The sequence below is a fragment of the Podarcis tiliguerta genome (genome assembly GCF_965153285.1).
Source record: "Podarcis tiliguerta genome assembly, chromosome: 6".
NCBI classification, from domain to species: Eukaryota; Metazoa; Chordata; class Lepidosauria; order Squamata; family Lacertidae; genus Podarcis; species Podarcis tiliguerta.
The window spans coordinates 43,525,556-43,545,335 of record NC_139539.1 but is presented as its reverse complement, the minus strand read 5'-3'; the positions used below and the strand labels follow the sequence as shown (position 1 = coordinate 43,545,335).

Here is a 19,780-nt window from a genome sequence, read left to right as displayed (position 1 = left end):
AGGTTAGCATCAGTTACTAGCTGCTATGGCTATGCTCTACCTTCCATGGTCAGAGACAACATCTGAATACTAGATCCTGGAACCCAGAGGAGAAGCGAATGCTCTTGTGTCCTGTTTGTGAGTTTCCCAGAGGCATCTGGTTACCACTGTGAGAACAAGATGCTGCACCAAATGGACCATTGGCCTGATCCAGCAGATTCTTCTTATGTTTTTTGTCACAAAATAGCGAGCAAGCTTTTGAGTTCACCAAGTTGAATGTTAAGCAAAGCGGTGAGCGGAGTGAGAAACGCGCAGCAAGGACACATTTCATCCATGACTGCCCACTGGTGTGTTCCAGCTAGGAAAAACATGGCACGAAACCATACATGTGTGCAGACCCTTGTATACCAGCCACACACACAGCTTGCTTCTGGGTTGTATTTGGGGGGGGGGGGATTCAGTTGCATAGTGGAAATGTAGGTTTGCACAATTAAAGTGCCCTGTTGCTCTGATGGAACATATCCATTAACACACACACACTTTTGTGGTTCAGAAAGTGATGGAGAAATCCACTGAAAGATGGATGAACAAATGATTAATGGGGAGATGTATAACCCAGTGCAAGCAAACGGAAGCTCATTGTCCTATAGCCACCCTACATAGAAATTAGAATGCTCAATAAAGACTGGATATAGCCTAACCCCCACATAAGCTTTGTGCAAGCAAATCAGGATGAATGCTCAATGAGCAGGTCTGAAGAAGCCCACAGAAAAAGCAGATCTGGACAGGCCTGTGAGTTCAGTCCTGATACTGCAGACAAATTCCTGGGCTGAACATCTACTCAAAGGCAAACAATGTTTCTTGCTCCTAAAAGCATGTCCTGTCCCCCATCACCACCGCACACACCATTTTTCACCTGGCTTCACTTGGTGGATCTCATAGTTCAGGTAGATCCCACAAGCCTGAAGTCTGCCCAACTCTGCTAGAACATTTCTTTGTGGGAAATAGACCACCGGTTGCTCGCGGACTTTTCTGTATGTAACTCTTGGGCTCCAAGACAGCAATGATCGTTCTTTAAAAACAATAGTAACAGATCGTTTGACTAATGAGGGATTGCAAAAGGCCGGTCCAGAAAGACGCACGAGGAATGGGATGGTGACCTTCCTTCAGGAGGGAAATCGCCCCCCCCCGGGGGGGGTATTCCTGGAGGAGTTTAGTAGAACGTGGCAAAGACTCTGTCGAGCGTTTCTGTTTTGTTTTGGTTTTAAAAAATTATTTCTGCCTCCTCGCAATCCCACCCTTCCCCCTCCGCTTAGCCGTATGGGGGGGAGAGAGCGAGAGAGCCCAAGGCTCTTTGATCTGGAGTTTGCATTGATCCGAGAGCACGTCTCTTGCCTTCAGCCTAGGCACACCAAAAAAGTAAAAAGAGAGAGAGAGAAGGGGGGGACGGGACTAAAGTGTTGCAGGTCATGGCATCTGCAAGCTGGTTTCTCGCCCCCTCCTCTCCTTCCCTTCTTAATTCTCTTTTCTGAGCACAATCCCCCTTTCTCATGCCCCTCCCCTCTTTCCTCCCGAGCCGGGCAAAGTAGGGGGAAGAGCCTGCGAAGGGAGCTTGTTGGGTCTGGAGCTCGCACGGGAGTTTGCATTGATCCATTGATTGCACATGGTCTCTCGCCTGACCTCCTTGCTCCCAGGGAAGCGGTCTCCATGGCTACTGGCCCGACTCCCCCAGTGGCAGACTGTAAATTCCTGCAGGCAGAGCTGAGCGCAGCCCGGGCGGGTGGGAGGGAGTGAGGCAGGAGCAGCAGCAGGCGAAGGCAAATAGAAAGAAAGGGAGAGGGAGAGAGAGAGAGAGAGAAAGGGGTGGGGGGAAAGGGCGTTGCTTGGATGGACCTTTCACAGGTCCCCAGCACTAGAGAGCAAGGCACTCTGTGGCTTTTTTAAATCTCTCTCCCTCTTTAACCAAACTGGAGCTGGCTGGGATTCCTTCTTCCAAAAGGAAGCAGCTGAAGGGAGAAGGACGATCAAGTCCACTTAAAAAAGATACCGCGGCGGGTCTGCCTTCCTACTTAAAGTAGCATCAGGGAAACCCAACGGAATCCTGAGCAGATTTGGCCATCCTTTTCTCCTAAAGCGCTTTCTCCAGTGTACACCACCAGGAAAGAGTAGACCTCTCTCTCTCTCTCTCTCTCTCTTTCTTGGCTTAAAGTTTGCATGCGCTCAGTGCGTTGTTTGAAAGCATCAGAGAAGACCCCCCCCCCTCTTTTCCTGGCCCGACCTTTCTGCATATACAAGCCAATTGTAATGGGGGCCCTGGAGATTGTTGGATTGTACACGCTTTCCTTTCTCCTGTACTGTGGCAACACCATGGCTAAAGCCAGTCAAGGTAAGAAGAATCTCTCCCCCCCCCTTCCTATTACCCCAACTGTGTATGCATGCATCGTCCCCCCGATTTTTAACCCTTTAGTCAGCCAGTGAGATTGGCAAGCATCAGCAAAATACCTAATTTGATGCAGACCTTTTACTGCCACCCTTTAAACTTTTTTTAGTAGCTGTGTTTTGTGGGAGATTCTGTTAAAATTGCTGTTTGGTTGTGGGGGTGGATATTGTAAAAAGTTTCACTCCTCCCATGAGCTAGAAAGGAGGAGATCGTTATCTGTAACCCCTTCCCTGGTTCCTCTTATCTGTTATGGGATCAATAATGGTTTTAGAAATAATTACCTGTGAAATATTGATGAGACATGCACGTGCGTGATTATCTTTGTTGAATCCGATGAGTTATTGTATGCTGCGCATATATAGCTTGAGAGCTAGACACAGATATTTGGAGCAAAGAGACATATTTTGCATGTGTCTACCTGCAAGTTGCCTGATTACTTTGTAGTCTCTCTTCATGGAAAAAAGCAGATGCACACATGGACAATTATATAGCCTATCTCTTACAGTTTTCCTTTTGCTGTAATAGTAGCATATCACCTCCAGATGAAATGGATGGAGCAGCATGTGATGGAAGTAGGGGAATGATCTGGAGATGTTTTAAAGGACTCCACCATATAAGTATTAGGTGATATGACAACATATTAGCCATGTGGCTTGTACCTCTTCCCTTTCTCCTAAAAAGTTTTTTTGTTTTTGTTTTTTTGAGGGGGAAGCACTCTCAAGGTTACTGTGACATATCTTTAGAAGTATATATTTTTTAACAATGAAAGCAAACACATAATAGATGATAAAGGAAGTCAGACTGGAAAAGTAGAAGAGTGTGTTCTTTATAGAGGACAAAATAAAAACAATAAAGAGAGGACCTGGCTTCATGTAAAGCTGTATGCTTTTAGCTTAAAAAGGAATGCTCAGGCTTTCCTCTCCTCTCTGATTATCTTTGGTTCATACATTGCTTTCATACCCTTATCACAATATTTATTTATTAAGGCCTTTTGGTTTCAAATTCCATTGAAGCCCTGGCCAGATTTATGCTAAAATAGCAAAGCAAAATTCCATCCTGTAGAGACTTGACGGATACCTTCAGGGGAAGAAGGGGAGGAGAGCATGATGTGGAGCTGGGCTAGATTCTTGGTTGGTTAAAAATGAGCAGGTTAAAAACAGCCACTGCCTCAGTTTCCAGTAGAAGAGATCTGAAATGACATTTCAGTGAAACAATGCTGACTTACATTAGTACAAAGTTACTAACCTATCTAAACCAATATCAATAACTTAAACTTCTTATACATAGCGTGTATTTTTGCGATACTTTAAGTTGCTATTGTTTCTGTTTTCTGTACACTGCTTAGAGATATACTTAATACATTAAGTAATATAAAAAACAAATAATAACAATAAAAATCAATGCGTTGGCTGGGGATCCTGACCATTTTTCTTTCTTATTTTGTTTTTTAAAAAATTATTCCTGATGTATTGAGGTCATTCTATTTCAAAATACCCAGAACAGTAGCTCATCTTGCAAGACGTGTACATTGATTATGTTGCTAGCACACTTGCTGCTGTTCATGAGAATGATATTTTCTCGGGAAGGAGTGAGCGATAGCCACACACAAAAAGTTTGAACTTGAGGCTCTTTGTCCTCTCCGTTCTTCTGGAAACCGTCCTGATTATGAATCAAAATGGCACGCTTTTCCTAAATCCTCAAAAGAAGGAGAGATCAAGTGTGGTGCATGCACACTGCCTTTCCAGTGTCGCCAAGTGTTGGCAGTAGAGAGCAACTGGTGGGGTTGGGAGTGAAGCTGACAGCACCATCCTATATATGTGCGCTCATAAGTGAGTCTCGTTCGAGTTCAATGGGACTTACTCCCAGGTAAGTGGGTCTAGGATTGCAGCCTAAAGGAACCATGCTGTTTGCATCTCTGTGGTCAGAGGCCAAAACAAGGGTGAACTCAAGCAGAGGTGCTGCAGTGCCTGGTTCCAGAGATTGCTCCATACTGCCCTGTTCCTCTGCTTAGAGATCTGCATGCTGGAACAGTGCTTCTGAGCATGTATAACCTACTGGATCAGAAACTGAGGATAAACCAAATCGATGCCCATCCATGCTGCTGCAGTTTGCCTACCCTGCTTGCAGTGGGACCTGCATTTGGATATGCAACCCTCTGCAGATCTCTGTGCGCAGATCTCTTAGCTGAATGGGGTGAGAGTGTGTGGATGATGTGGAGGCAGGGGGGAAAGAAAGAAACATTTCCTCCTCTTTGCTCTGTCCCTTTTTCTTCCAGTTCCACAACTTTCTGTATGTGAGATCCACCCTTAAGATTTAAAACTTAAAGAACATGATTAATTTACAGTAAAAAATGAGGTAAGAAAAAAGGTGTCGGGGAGAAAAAGTGGTTTACACTTGAGCTGAATAATATACTTAGGAATCATGTTTATTTTTTCCACCTACATTGTTGTGCAACAGCTGGGCACTGTGGCTCTTACGAAAGGTTTGCCCACTACCTTCAAGAATCAGAGTGGGGCCCCAGGGCCACACCTGGCCTCATGCAGATTGCTGGCTCCATGGCTCAAAAGAGGATATGGAAGAAGCAGTGCCTCTGGCTATGAAACGTGGCAGCTATGAAACTTTGAGGGGTGGGATGGGGAAGAGGCTGGTCTATCCCTCAACTTCCAACCATCAAATTGGCCCTCATCCATTACTGAGCAGGCTTTCAAATTATAAATCTGTCCAGCTTCCACCTGTCTACTGCCCAGTCACAGCAGTGCTGTAGGCATCACAGCTATATGTTACAGGATTTGCCTACATTTTAATAAACAATCTAAAACAACAATGATTCTTGCATTTGTTTGGCTCACTGATTTATTTGGAATATTAGACTGCTCCTTGCTGACATTCTTAATAACATTATGAATTTCCCACTGGTTGTTTAGTCTGAAAGAAACAGCTTTATTTCAATCATTCTCTAGCACTCTTTCAAGAGAAGCCAGGGGATACAAGAATGGTTGGATCGCTACTAAACTTGCTGGGTCAGTTTTGGAATGGTGGGCAGAATTATATAAACCCACGTAATCTGGATTTCATAAACAGACAACAAAAGATGGTAACAAAGAATTGTAAGTGTTGAATGTCCAGCACATTCTGTTTCCATTTCATAAACTTGGAGGCAAAGTGCTCAGAAAGTGGAATTTTGTGTGGCTGTTCACAGATGTAGAAAAGCAGAAGGACTGGCTAAAAGATGAGGCAGTGCTTCAACCTCGTGGCCAGAAAAATCTGAAAAATGTTTGGGGGTGTTTTTTCATGCTTAATGTGCAAACTTTGACAATTCAAATAGGTTGCAATTGAACCCAAACCGACAAATCATGTAGACTGGCACTCCTTTGAGTAAGTGGATTTTATCTTACTAGGCCAGGCATCATCTGGAAGTGAGTATAGTGATGATAACATTTCTACTAACGTTGGAGTCGATATGCTTTGGCAAACATGGATGGGGGAAAATATCTCATGTTCATGGTTTCTGTTGTTTACATCAGTGAAGCCTACTAGCAGAGTTTTGCCTTTGTGGGAGGCTCATCTATCAAATCCTCCCTTTTCTGAAAGTAGGGCCACTTGGGCAGATTTTTGCCCAGCATTCTCTCTGATGACATACTTAGAACACACCCACCAGGTTCCTGTGATGTTCTGATACCTGTCAACCCATCTTCTGGGAATGACTAATTCAGATAGTTAGAAGTTTGCTTCTAACATTGTGGTGTTAAGGTAGTGGATGGGGATGGATGACTCGCTTCGTATCTGGAATACCCATCCATTACAGCTCACCACCTGATCACCATTTTGTCTCCCTTATTGGGCTAGGCTGGATCCCGTTTTATCTTTGTGAAAATAGGCAGTGGTAAGATACACAACTAATTCAACTCAGTGCTTATCTTCTCAAGGCATTCTGCTCCTTTAGATCTTCTTCAAATCAGGAAGTCCAGTGACAACCTCCCTGTGTTCAGAAACAGATAACAATGCATTGGGTTAACCCTTTGGCCCAGAGTTCAAAAAGAACATTTTCTGCTAACAATTTTTAAATGCACCTTTGTACATGCTAGTTAGCATATACAGTAAATCCTTCGGGTGCCAAAAGCAGTGAAGCTAAATGAGATTTTGGAAGATCTAGTGAGAATTAGATTTGGTAAGCCAGTAACTCAAATAAATTGTTAATGCACTGTTAAAATCATTAATTTGGCTATGCTAAAATCTTAATATTCCTGTGGATTGTGTTTCAATGGAATTGAAGGGACTCTGCCTCCCATTACAATTTATACCTTCCCAGAGGCAATGGTGCAGAGTATGATTATGAGAAGGCTGATGCAGAGCATTGATGGATTGGGAGATAATGGGTTGGGTTCTTTTAAAGTCAGAAAGCACCTGCAGGGCCTCAAACAAGGGAATTTTTTAAGAATATAATTCACTTGATTGCAGATACATCATGATCTACTCCTCCCCCCTCCCATCTCACCACCTCTTACTGTAACTCATGGCTAGGCAAACTAAGGCCCGGGGGCCGGATCCAGCCCAATCGCCTTCTTACTCCGGCCCGCAGACGGTCCAGGAATCAGCGTTTTTACACGAGTAGAATGTGTCCTTTTATTTTAAATGCATCTCTGGGTTATTTGTGGGGCATAGGAATTTGTTATTTTCTTTTTTTCCAAAATATAGTCTGCCCCCCCAAGTTCTGAGGGACAGTGGACCGGCCCCCTGCTGAAAAAGTTCGCTGACCCCTGCTGTAACCTCTCTCCCCCCCACATCCCCTTTATCTCCTCCTCCTGCTTATTCACTCAGAAAATCATATGGGATGATGATAGTCTTCCGCACCCCTGAAATATAAAACCGTAAACATTTCAACATGAAGCAGTTCAAAGAAGAACTTTGATTGAAGATGTCTAACATGCCTGTACTTAGATTTGACAGGGGGAGGGGGCTGGGAAAGGGGCTGAAAGTCTTTTTTTTGTAACACCGAAACGTTCAGACACCTCGAATCATCCTGTCCTGAGGGGCATTACTGTCTCCCAAGTGTAAGGGTTATATTGTTTTGACTACCACCACACAAAAAAAAGAGGCACACTGGAGTAATCTACATAGGAAAATATTCCAGAATAATTTTAACCTTCATTTTCAAAGTTAAAAGTCCCCAGAGAGGCTTAGGAGAAGCTTACGATGATGGTAAATAAAGTGTACTCTGTCTGCACAATCTTAAAACTAGCCTCAGTGTGCTGGCTTCTCTTCAGCTTACGCGGCAAACATCATGGGCTTCTTTTCCATCCTCGAGCTCTGGCAACTCTCGCTTTATCCAACTGAGTGTTAATACTTTAAGGATAGTTTTAATTAGTTAAAATCAGCACGCAGAAAAGTGCAGGTTTCTATCTTTGCGGAGGAGGGGGTGGAGAGAAGGTAGATTATTAGTTTCTATGACTAATGTGTCATCAATTTATGTAGAAATTTAATTAATGATGCAAGACCCTAGCTGTAAGTTAGCACGTTAATGGCTGCCCCCCCCATATGCAGACTTAAGTATAAGCAGTAATCACTAATCCTAATGTTTTTCCAGGATAGATCATAGCAGAGGTGCCAACTTGTGAGGGTGATTCGGAGGGCCTGGCTTCACACTTGGGACACTACATGCATGCATGGTGCAGAGAAGCTTGGGGGTGCTAAACATGGCAGTAGCGCAGTTTCATTGGCTGGCAGCACCTCTTGCAGGTCCTCCTGCTGCCACCACCAGCTAGGACCTGCTCCTTCCCCTCCGTGGCAGAAGAAGGAGTAGGAGAAGGAGTTGGCCACTTAAGCCCCCCCCAAAAATATTGAGGGGTCAAAAGGTTTGGGCCCCCAGGAGTTGGCATCCCTGGACCATAGAAAAACAGTTTGAGGCCTTACTTAAAACCAAACTTGCATCTTAGGGAAGACAACAGTAATTTAACAAAATATGTGAAGGAAATATAAGTTTTAGGGAGGCATTTGATTTTGCAGAGCCCCATTTATAGTAATCAGTTTGTCAGTGTTAAATCAGAGGACCACAATCTGATTGTAAAAAGCAGCAAGGGACACAGGACGCTTCCAGACATTTTTCAGGGGGGATTTAGTTATATATAAGGAAATTCATGTTCCACGATTATAGTTGATTGGAAGGTCTTGTGCCACAAACCTACTTCCTCCAAAGAGCAGACGTTTTGCAATAAGGAAAACGAGGAGAAAACGCACTGGAAAATGGGAAAAAACACTTGGTCTTGATGCAATGTCATCTAACCTCTTTGCAAACAAATCGGGATGAATCCACAAACAGGTTGTCTGGAAGCACCCAGGGAGTAGACAGCAACTTTTGAACACAGAAAGTTCTGTCAGATGCTTCATTTTTAATATTTGGCCCCTGCAGACCTCAGGAGAGTTCAGAACCTGCTCCTCTCTGTTCCCATGATTTTAGGGGTGTTCAAACTGACTTTATCAGGTCCAAGAAAGTAGTGGGAGCTTCATTTAATGACTGGTTATTCAGAGGAATGCAGATGAGAGTGGAATTAGCTCACTGAGTCCTCTTAATGGTAGGAAAAAACTATACATCACATATTTTATGAACTTCAAAGACATGCCAACCGTATAATGCTGTCTCATGATTTATGTTTACAAGGTCTGCTATCTTAGTGTAATCATACAGTATAATTACTTTTCCTTGCTTAATGTGCCTAACAAGAAGCAAGGCATGTATCAACACAATGCATTATGATTCAGCCTTTCAGCAAAATGCTCCATGTATGAATGTGGACAGGACACCTTTGGGGAGAATCATATGTTGGGGACTTGTATGGATCAGTTAATTATGTACTGGGCTTTGGTTGTAGCATCTCAAATTCTGTTTTCTGAGCCTTTGTTTCACTGTTCTGTAGGTGGAGTTATGGTGCTCCATTGTGTGGATGATACTTATTTAGTGGGCCCACCTTCCCTCCCATGAACTTGGAACCTTGCAGACTTCTCACATTTTATGGTTTTTTTCTGTCTAAATCAGCAAAGTGGTTTGAGCAAGCCCTCCAAACAGTGGTTTCCAATCCTGGTTTGGAGGGCTCATCCAAACCATAGTCTGCTGGTCCAGACAAAACACCCAAGTGTGTTTTGAGTGTTTAATACATTGAGTGATGTATTACGAGGGGAGAAGAGAGTGCTTGAGCCCCGTGGTGCAGCGAGGAAATCTTAATCCCAGGACTTAATGGTTTTATTGGGGAGGCGGCAAAGGTTTTGGATAGCCATGTTCAGTTGTGAAAGTAACATTTCTCCCACCACTACTCCATGCTTTATAACTGCTTCAGCAGTCCTGATGTGTTAGAGCAGAAAACAGGTTGTCAGCCCTGTTAAAAAGAAATAATCTGAGCATGCACGGTTTCACATTTTAAACTCACTTAAATCATAGCCCAGTCATGGCTACAGGAATATGTGGGGCTGGCTTCTGCTATCCTGATGCTAAACACATTTACTTTGGAATAAGCACAATATAAAGTAAAAATAATAAAATGAGTACTTGTAACTATGTACATGCCTGGCTGGTTGCCCCTTAAGTTTTTTGTAGTAGGAAATGACACCCCTGAGGTCCAGCCTAGCTGTAGCACTGCTTCAGCTCTCAGTGTATTTGGTCAGTTGTCTGAATGCTTTCGATGTGTCAAGCATGGTTTGGAGGATAGAGTTGCTTCGTTTGGCACTCACCACTGAACATTGCTAATAGAAAGAAGGGTACAGTTAAATGACTTAGACTACCTAGATCAGGGGTAGGCAACCTAAGGCCCGTGGGCCGGATGTGGCCCAATCACCTTCATTCTCTCTTTCCCCCCCCCAAATGTTTTTATTGATTTTCCAAAATTTTAAACAAACAAACAAACATACATACATACATACATCTTAGCTGTGCTTAATCCAATCTTACTGACATTGTTAAATGACTTCCTCGATTCCCCGTGGCTGAGTTTCATTGTATATCATTGTAACAGTTTTCCAGAACCAATTTTCTCATAAAATTAACTTAGTCACTTATCATCTTTCTTCCTTTTCATTTTAACTTTAAACATATTATTCTATAACATCACATATTTAAATCCTAAGCCTATCTGGTACAGTGGTACCTCGCAAGACGAATGCCTCGCAAGACGAAAAACTCACAAGACGAAAGAGTTTTTCGTTTTCTGAGTTGCTTCGCAAGACGAATTTCCCTATGGGCTTGCTTCGCAAGATGAAAACGTCTTGCGCCTTTTTTAAAAAACCGTCAATGCATTCCTCTGGGAAACCGTCAATACACAGTGGTGCTTCGCAAGACGAAAAAATTCACAAGACGAAAAACTCGCAGAGCGAATTAATTTCGTCTTGCGAGGCGCCACTGTATTTGCAAGTTTTTCCAATTAAGTTATCTTAGCATATTTAACTAAATAGTCTTTGAATTTCATCCAATCGTCCTGGTACTCATCCTCCTTCTGGTCGCGGACTCTCCCAGTCAGGTCAGCTAGCTCCGAAAAGTCCATCATCTTCATCTGCCATTGGCCCAATCACCTTCTCAATCCGCCCAGCAGACGGTCTGGGAATCAACGTGTTTTTACATGAGTAGAATGTGTCCTTTTATTTAAAATGCACCTCTCGGTTGTTTGTGGGGCCTGCCTCGTGTTTTTATATGAGTAGAATGTGTGCTTTTATTTAGAATGCATCTCTGGGTTATTTGTGGGGCATAGGAATTTGTTCATTTCTCCCCTCCAAAATATAGTCCGGCACACCACATGGTCTGAGGGACGGTGGACCGGCCCACGGCTGAAAAAGGTTGCTGACCCCTGACCTAGATATATGTTTTGGCTGTTGTGATTCCCTATTTCCATTTGGTAAAGGGGGCAAAAGGACTATCCCCAGCCAGTACGGCCAATGGTTGGAAAAAGCTGGAATGTAGTAGAATGTTGGGGACTAGCTGTTGTATATACAGATGATTCTGCTGAAAATCTGCCACAGAATGCCAAGTTCTTTGTGGATGCCCCACAAATGCCTCCTCCAGCTCTTCCAAGCCATCTTAGGAGGGAGACGAGAGTTTCAGCATTTCTGACACCCCTTTTCATCTTCTTCCAGACAAAGCAACGTGTTGTCTTCTGACCAGACTCCTTAAGTGCAATACAAATTGCCTTAGCTCCTTCGTCTTCTCCCTTGCTGTTCTCTGAGCCAAACAAACTGTACCACAGTTTCTGAGGTGGTTATTAGTGCGCTGGTAAAGAAAAAAAAGGAAAAAAGGGGGGCTGCTGAAGTTATAAAGCTTTAATTTGGCCTTAACTCAAGTGGAAACTCTGCAAGACTGCCAACAGCTACACATACACATCATTCACTAATATTTTTTTTAATCCTGTTAATGTACATTATATTAAATTAAATAATAAAAGTTGCTTTTAAAACTTATGAAGTTGTTTGAGACTGAAGAAAATAATGATTTTTTTTGTTTAATTTTCTATTTTTATTAGCTGCCCAGTTCCCATCTCCCCCCCCCCCCACTTTACAATCATTGACTAGAACTTTAAACATAAAACACAGGGATTCAATACCTGGAGGGGAAAGTAGTGTGTCCGTATGCAAATTCAAGGTATTTCATACTCATTTAAGAGAGTTGACAAGCATGTGAAGTGAGATAATTCTTTTCCGTCTGCCTATGTAAAGAAAATAATATGGTGGGGGACAGTCACTGATAACATGCACTGGGATTCCTCCGGTTTCATCATAGGTGAAGCAACTTGACCACTCCTCCAGAAACATCCCTCTTAAACTGCTAACAAGAAGGAACAAATAATTTTATTCCTCTACAGAAGTGTTTGTTTAATAGGGCCTTGTATATAGCATTCTAATAATCTGTCTTTTTGTGAGGGGTAATGTTGTGTGTGCTTGTAATGTTGTAAGTAGGCAGCATTTGGATTAGAGAAGACAAGGGGCCAAGACTTAATGAGAGAATATCAATGGTTTCTTGTCATGGTGGGTATATGTAGAGTTGCTGTGCCCCAAAAACCAATTGCTGAGGAACAGAGGCAGTGAGCAATTATTATTCTCTGTATGTGCTCCCAGGGGAACCCGGTTTGCCAGCCTGGGAGACACCATGATGGACTAGATAGGTTTTTGGTCTGACTCCTCTTCTGTTCTTAGTGGGCATTCACATGTGTGAATGCATACCCCCCCTTTCTTTCTACTTCAGTAATCTGGTTTGAGAGCAAGGGTGGGGGACCTCCAGCTCCAGGACCACATGTGGCCCCCTAGGCTTCTCTGTCTGGCCCTTGGGGACTCTCCCTGGGCTGCACCCCTTGCTGACTCTGTTCTGTGTTCTCCTTGAGTGCTTTTGCCTAGCTCCACCCACTTTTACCTCTGACCCTACCTACCAGCGACATGCATCCCCAGAAAGTTACCTGTGAGGGATTGAAGAAGGTTGTGTTACCTGAGATGCAGTGCTGTCAGCACTGGAAAGCAGAGGGCCAATTCACGCAACTTGGGGCAGATCCAGACCATACATTCAAAGCACATCCAACACACTTATAAAACACATGACTTCCCCCCCCCCAAGAATCCTGGGAAGTGTAGCCCCCCCCAAGGACTGTACTGTAACAAACTACAGTCCCCAGGATTCTTTGGGGGAAGTAATGCACTTTGAAAGTGCTTTAAATGTGTGGTCTGGATCTGCCTCAAGTTGGTATGCTGTGAGTATGGATTGAGGGGATCCGATCCAAGGAGTATTCAGCACCTGCAGAAGCGGTTGTGTGATTGCTTCAACATACAGTGGTACCTCGGGTTAAGTACTTAATTCGTTCTGCAGGTCCATTCTTAACCTGAAACTGTTCTTAACCTGAAGTGCCACTTTAACTAATGGGGCCCCCCGCTGCCGCCGCGCCGCCGGAGCACGATTTCTGTTCTCATCCTGAAGCAAAGTTCTTAACCCGAGGTACTATTTCTGGATTAGTGGAGTTTGTAACCTGAAGCGTCTGTAACCTGAAGTGTATGTAACCACTGTATTGCTGAACCTGCTGCTCTCAATCCATATTCATTTTGTGACAGCTTAGCTGGCAAAACACTTAACTGCTTTAGCTTGTGCCAAATTGTTGTTGGATCCATTCAATTAAAGCACATTTTTAGCACTATGAGTTTGAGCCCTTAGTAGCAGTAGCAGATTAGCTACTGCAGCCCAATAATTTTAGCCACACAACAACCTCCTAAGAAATCGTTGCCTCACAGAAGGGAGCAGGATCTTCAGGGCAAGGGCTGTGGGTTTAGAGCGCTGGTTGAATAATAAGTTCAGAATTCTTCCCGAAGGTAAGAACGGCAGTGTGATCACATGCGACAGAAAAGAAAAGTGCAGTGAGAGCCACCAAATACAAATAAAAAAAACTGTGTTTGTTGAAACTTCCTTGTATGAGCTTCCAGTGTGCTTTACAAGGGCATCCACAGAGCTCATATCACATATGAGAAGCCCTGTTTCAATTGGCAGTACACAGGGGCAGAACTAGGCTTTATTTTACCCAGATCAAAGACCGAGTTTGGCACTCCCATATGCACATTTGCGCACGCACACACTGGCTAAAAACCTCAATGGCACCCCTCTGGAGGCTTCACCCGGGGCAAAGAACCCAGTTTAAACCCTCCCCGTGCCCTGTAGCTATGACACCGCAGTACGTACATAGGTAAAAATCAGATTATGAACAGTTGCAAATTGAGCAATATATGCAGCCATCAGTATAGTGGCCACTTAAGCCAAAGTCACAAAGATAGGACTCTCATAGATAAGCTAGTCATGTGTGGTGGCGCCACATATAATTGCAGTGATTTCAATGATGTGCCAAGTCAAATTAATCTCTCTCCAGACTTGCTGTGGCCCAACTGAAATTACCGCTGCTGTTTGAGGAATCTCTTAACGTAAAAAACTTAACATGTGATTGCAGCTCGTGTACATGGCTACAATGTGGGGACATGGAGGGAAGGAACCTTTGACATCTATTTTTTTAAAAAAATAATCATGGAATTTCTCCAGTTACAGAGATGGTCCATCTCACCAGGGTGCTATTGCACACTCCCCGGCTAACAACAACCCTGTTGATGTGTTAAATGTCCTAAATAAAGTGCCCCATCCCTTTTTTTTAAAGAGAACTTCACAGCCATACAAGTATATAGTCCAGGACTGCTGTGCTGTAATTTTATTTGCTTGGTGTTACACTTGTTTTCCTAGTTTTTAGACTCCTAGTTTTATTCACATTGGGATGGCTGTATGTTTAAAGTACACAGAGTTCCAGAGAGTCTCTGTCCTCTGTCTCTGCCTTTGGTTTTCCAAAGGCAGCCAAGGTAGGAAGGATCAAGTGGGAGAAAGAACATTTCTTCCACTTAGGTAACTCATTCCACAAATGAACACTCCATTGATTTTCTTTAGGGGGGGTGTCAAATGTAGTTCTAGGTTTTTATCATCATCAAAAACGTTGCATTTTAAGTACTCAGTAATCCAAGGTGCAAATGCCACTGAGAAAGAATTTTTACTGCAGTGCTTCTATTACTTACTACACTAAGACAAAACCTAGAGCCACCCTACCTTTGACACAGTGGAGATAACTGTTGAAGTTTGGTGTTCAGTCAAGATAAGCACAAACCTTGTAGCATCCTGATGAAATAATAATAAGACATACCACAAGGACTGCCTCTGCCTATATGAACTGACCCAGACCTTGTGATCATCACCTGAGGCCCTTCTTTGTGTGCCTCCTCTGCAAGTGGCTCCCCACTTGTGGAATACTCTCCCCAGGGAGGCTTGCCTGGTGCCTTGGTTTCATATACAGTAGTACCTCAGGTTACATACGCTTCAGGTTACAGACTCCGCTAACCCAGAAATAGTGCTTCAGGTTAAGAACTTTGCTTCAGGATTAGAACAGAAATCATGCTCTGGCGGCGCAGCAACAGCAGGAGGCCCCATTAGCTAAAGTGGTGCTTCAGGTTAAGAACACTTTCAGGTTAAGAACGGACCTCCGGAACGAATTAAGTACTTAACCCAAGGTACCACTGTACTTAGGCACCAAGCAAAAGCATTCCTCTTCTCCCAGGCCTTTGGGTAATTAAATCTATGAACTTTAAAACTTTTCTGGGGGGTTGGGAGTGTTGGTGTTTTGGTTTGTGATGTATTTTTGTGGTTTTTGTGTTTGTGTTTTTGTGTAAAGCATCCCGTGATGCAACTGTAGTGTGCCAGAGAGAGGAAAGGCCCCTTTGCAAGGTGGCCAGAGGGCTTTCTGCCCCATCGCAATGTTGATGTCGGAGGAGTGGTTCTCCTTCTCTCAGCCCGGTGCTGTGAAGGGGAGGAGAACCAGTTTCTCCGCTCTTCAGACACCAGCCTCTGAAGAACAGGGAGAGCAGTTTTCCTCTGAAGAGCAGCTAAGCTATTTGGAGGTCTGAAGGTCTGGTGGTTTGCCATGGACTGCAATATCCTACTAGCTTTGCAACTGCAAGCCTTGGAAGTTTCCAACAAATCAGAAGTGCCTGTGAAATCCAATTGTTAACACATAAACTTAGCTTTGGGGGGGAATAGATGCTCTTTCATGACTTTTATAATGTTTCCCTTACCGTTTCCCTTAGCCAGTGTCCCTAGAAGTCCCTAGAATATAGAAACATAGTCATATTGGAAGCAGCCTGATACTGGTTCATCTACCTCAGTATTTTTAAAGCTGACTGGCGTTACAGTTTCACACATGGGACATCTCCAGCCCTATGTTGGGGATTAAACCCAGGACCTTCTGCTGCAAGACAGATGCTCTAGCCCTAAACTAGTCAGAATGGCAGACAGCAGTTATGCTTACTGCCCTCAATGGCCCTTCAAAAGAGAAGGAAAAGGTTACCCAAAGTTAAATATTCCTTTGCAGACGGATGCAATGCCAAATTATTAAGGCCAGCCGATTCCAGGACTTCTGTCTTTGCTGAATTGCCCTTTGAATGTGAAGCAATTTAAATGCATCTTGGCAAGCCCCTGCGGTGAGATCAGGCTTGCTGCTGCCCAGGGCTCTGGTACCTGCACCTAGAATTACTCAGCATCAGCGGCAATTTGCTGGGGGACAAGTTGCTATTGTTTATGCCAAGGCCTTTGCCAAAGTCTGCAGAAGCCCTAAATCTGACTTGGGCCAGAAAGTGGAGCCTGTGGCTACATGTGGGCAGCAGCAACCGCTTTGAAGCGGAAGGAAAGGGTTAGGGGGTGCTGCATATCCTGCTGTGAGCATTTAGTATTTAACTTATGAACCCTCAACCACAGCCTCACTCGTGGGTAACTGGCCTAATATCTCCAAGGGTCTGGAGCCGCTCCCATTTTGTGGCACGCTCTCTATGAACCCCTAGTCTCATTTAGGAAAATGTGGTCACAGAGTTTTCTGTATGGTCTTGTTTGGAAGGCTGGGTTTTATTCCCAGGAGTTAGAAAATATGACTCAAAGTAGAATTTACTTTCTTGAGGGCTGTTGCCATTTCCCCCCCTCATCCGTTTTATTTGCACACATTTTAAATGTGAAAAATGATGTCATTGCAGGTGTGTCGGGTATATCTCTGTGTGCATTGGTTGCATGTATATGTAGATTTGAATAGAAACAAGCGTCTTACACCAGAAATGTTTCAGAGGAAGAGAGAAGTCTTATTATTTTACTATGAGTTGCCAGTATCCCAGATCCGTAAATCTGGAAAGCATAATTGGGTCTCCTGCAAAGCAGATACAAGCGCACATTGCCAAATGATGTTTAATGTAACATGTCGTTTTGGACCACAGGTTTAGACCCCAAGTAGTGTTAAGTCTCTCATTCTATTACTGCAGTGATTTACCCGTGCGGAACTGAGATCCCCACCTCTCCCCTTCCCGCACTTCTGAATCTGTTCTGTGGTTTTCCCCAACCCTCCAAAGCAGATTTGGGGAAGGTATGGGTGGAGGTGGTGAAGGGTGGCAAGTCCCATTGCACAAGGGTAAATCCTTGCACTAATGGAATAAGGGCCAGGACTGCTTTGTCAGAGGTCATGGCTATCTGTTCTCTCATGAATGAGGAATTTGTGCTTTGCAATACATTAGGCCTAACAATGGAAAACTAATAAATGTACCATTTCCTTCAGCATCTTCTGGTGCTATCCTCTTTGTCTTTTTCTGACTGGGGGCTGAGTTTCCCTCAACTACCATCTTGCTCACTCTGAAAACTTGGTTGGTAGCGGGGTGAATTAATAATACAGGCCCCACCCTTTGATGCAAAAACATTTCCAATGTGGCTTACAAAACTTGTGATATGCACATGGCTGTGCTCATACACACGTGGCTCTCTTAATTCTGTAGTGAGCACACTGCACATTCTGGGTCCTATGTACATCTCTGTGCTAAACACAGCACTACCCTGTGCCAGCCATGCAAAGAGATATGCTATGTGGTGGTGTTTCAAAGTTTGTAGTTTAAGAAAGGACCCCACTCTCCCAAGCACACACAGTTATTAAAATACATACAATTAGTTCTACTTCAAAGAAAAGTATATTTCCATATGTCCCTGTGAGTTTCTGGTGGTCTGTATCCATATTCTTTTGTAGTTTCATAGGAAGTAAAGCTAAACCAAGTTTTATAAAACTTTGTATTGTTTCTTTGGACTTGAACTTTCTTAGGTAGCTTTTCCATTAATATCAAGTCCCATATGTGTATAAACCACATTTCAGACAAATCAGTGTTTAAAGTTCTCCATTGTCGATCAATTGCAAGGTGTGTTGCTATCATAAGGTAAGTTATGAGGTACTTTTGGGTGAGGTCCTGGGCATCTGCTGATTAAATGGAAAGAAAGAACAGTCTTAGGGTCTGTTTGAGCTTTGGTAAGTTCTGTTTCCCAAAAAAACATAACCCGAAAGGCTATATACTTAGGGGCAGGATCACCAGTCTACTGCTGTGATTGGTGATCTGCATGTCCCGTGGATGCCCACAAGAGGGCATTTGCTTGGGACAAACCCAGGTTTAAAGAAACATCTACCGGTAATTTTAAGTCGCTGGGATTTAAGTGCAGTTTTTTCAGTTCTACCATAAGCTTCCTACAACTTGTAACATTTTAGTTGGCCTTCATAAAATCATTATCCTAATGTGGTTTTTGGAATCCCCCTTCCCCCAAGTATGTTACCCAAGTGCCCAGTCATGTTGGTGCCCCAGTCTTTCCCCATCCCTACTTGACGCCTTTAGCTTCATTCTACAAGTGACCGTGCAAAGCATGAGGCTTTGACAAGCACAACAGAGGGAGCAAAGAGTGGCATAAGCCATCCATCTATCCTCATTAATAGGAGACAGACTTGCTCTCACAGTCTGGGAGGAGTAAGAGCTCTGGATGCATGCAAATGCCTCTGTTCACTCATTGTGAACACACACTGCAATTGGACCACCAGATAGCCCTGTTGAGAAAGAAGCAGAACACCTCCATCTGTAATCAACAGCTATTTGCATTATTTAAGGATAGGATTCTCGGTCTCCATTTTGCACTGAGAAAACGGTTACCACTCCACAGCCAATAGAACTACACAGCTCATTATGCTACCTCAGCAAACATCATACCACTATACCTGGTTGTTAAAAACAACACCATCCACCCTCCTCTTGGCTAGTTGACACTAACACTAACAAAATTAACCTTTCAGTTGCACATCAACCCTCTCTGCTGTTGTACTTCCAACACCTCAGTGTAAGGATGAACAAGCTCATTAAAGTCTGGCTTATCTCAGGTCTCAGAGATAGCATTCGGGGGAAGATTATGTGTGCCTTCTCAGGGCTCTTAGGATTTCAGGTCAAGTCTAGAACACATCAGTTTTGAGTGCTGATAATTGCATGTTTTAGCCAGTATAGTTTTACAACCTAAGTACTGATCCAGGAAATGCAATAAAGGAAACTAAAATAAATCCCTACTTCAGCATCACTTGTGAAAACAGCCTTCCTTGATTTAAAGAAGCTGAGATTTTCATTCGGTGATTAGTTTTGGCTTTCGTATATGTGGTGAAATAAGGAAACTTGGCAATGCCAAGCGTCACCCCATGCCAGTTTAGCAATCTAGTCATGTTATCAGGCCAAATTACAATAGCACAATGCTCCTTTACCACAAGACAAGGAAGTGAGGCTCTCAACAAAAAGTTGGATTCAGCTTTCCTCTCCCTGTTGTAAATCTTTTCATGTCTCCTGTGGTTTGGGTCAGATTGTAATTCTTGATTGATGACCCAGGGATGTGGTGGTTACCCTGGGCTGTGGTTAATGTAAAATAACAAATATGAATACATTGTGTAAATGTTTATATAGCACATATGTATGTACTGCCTTGCTGATGCAAATTTAAGCTTCCTTGTAAAACAT

The 19,780-nt window shown here is 43.5% G+C and overlaps 1 protein-coding gene across 6 annotated transcripts in view; it reads left to right on the top strand.

Moving 5' to 3' along the window:
• The first annotated feature begins 1,604 nt into the window (after positions 1-1,604).
• The window catches only part of SCUBE3 (signal peptide, CUB domain and EGF like domain containing 3), a 107,944-nt gene continuing 89,768 nt past the window's right edge, over positions 1,605-19,780 (top strand). For 4 of the 6 annotated variants that reach the window (XM_083445665.1, XM_083445663.1, XM_083445668.1 and 1 more), the window contains exon 1: positions 1,833-2,365. In XM_083445665.1, the coding sequence (XP_083301791.1) occupies positions 2,194-2,365 (172 nt within the window). In that variant the 5' untranslated portion in view covers positions 1,833-2,193. Of the gene's footprint in view, positions 2,366-19,780 lie in introns of all 6 variants that reach the window. The other 2 variants (XM_083445666.1, XM_083445664.1) reach the window with 2 other exon arrangements.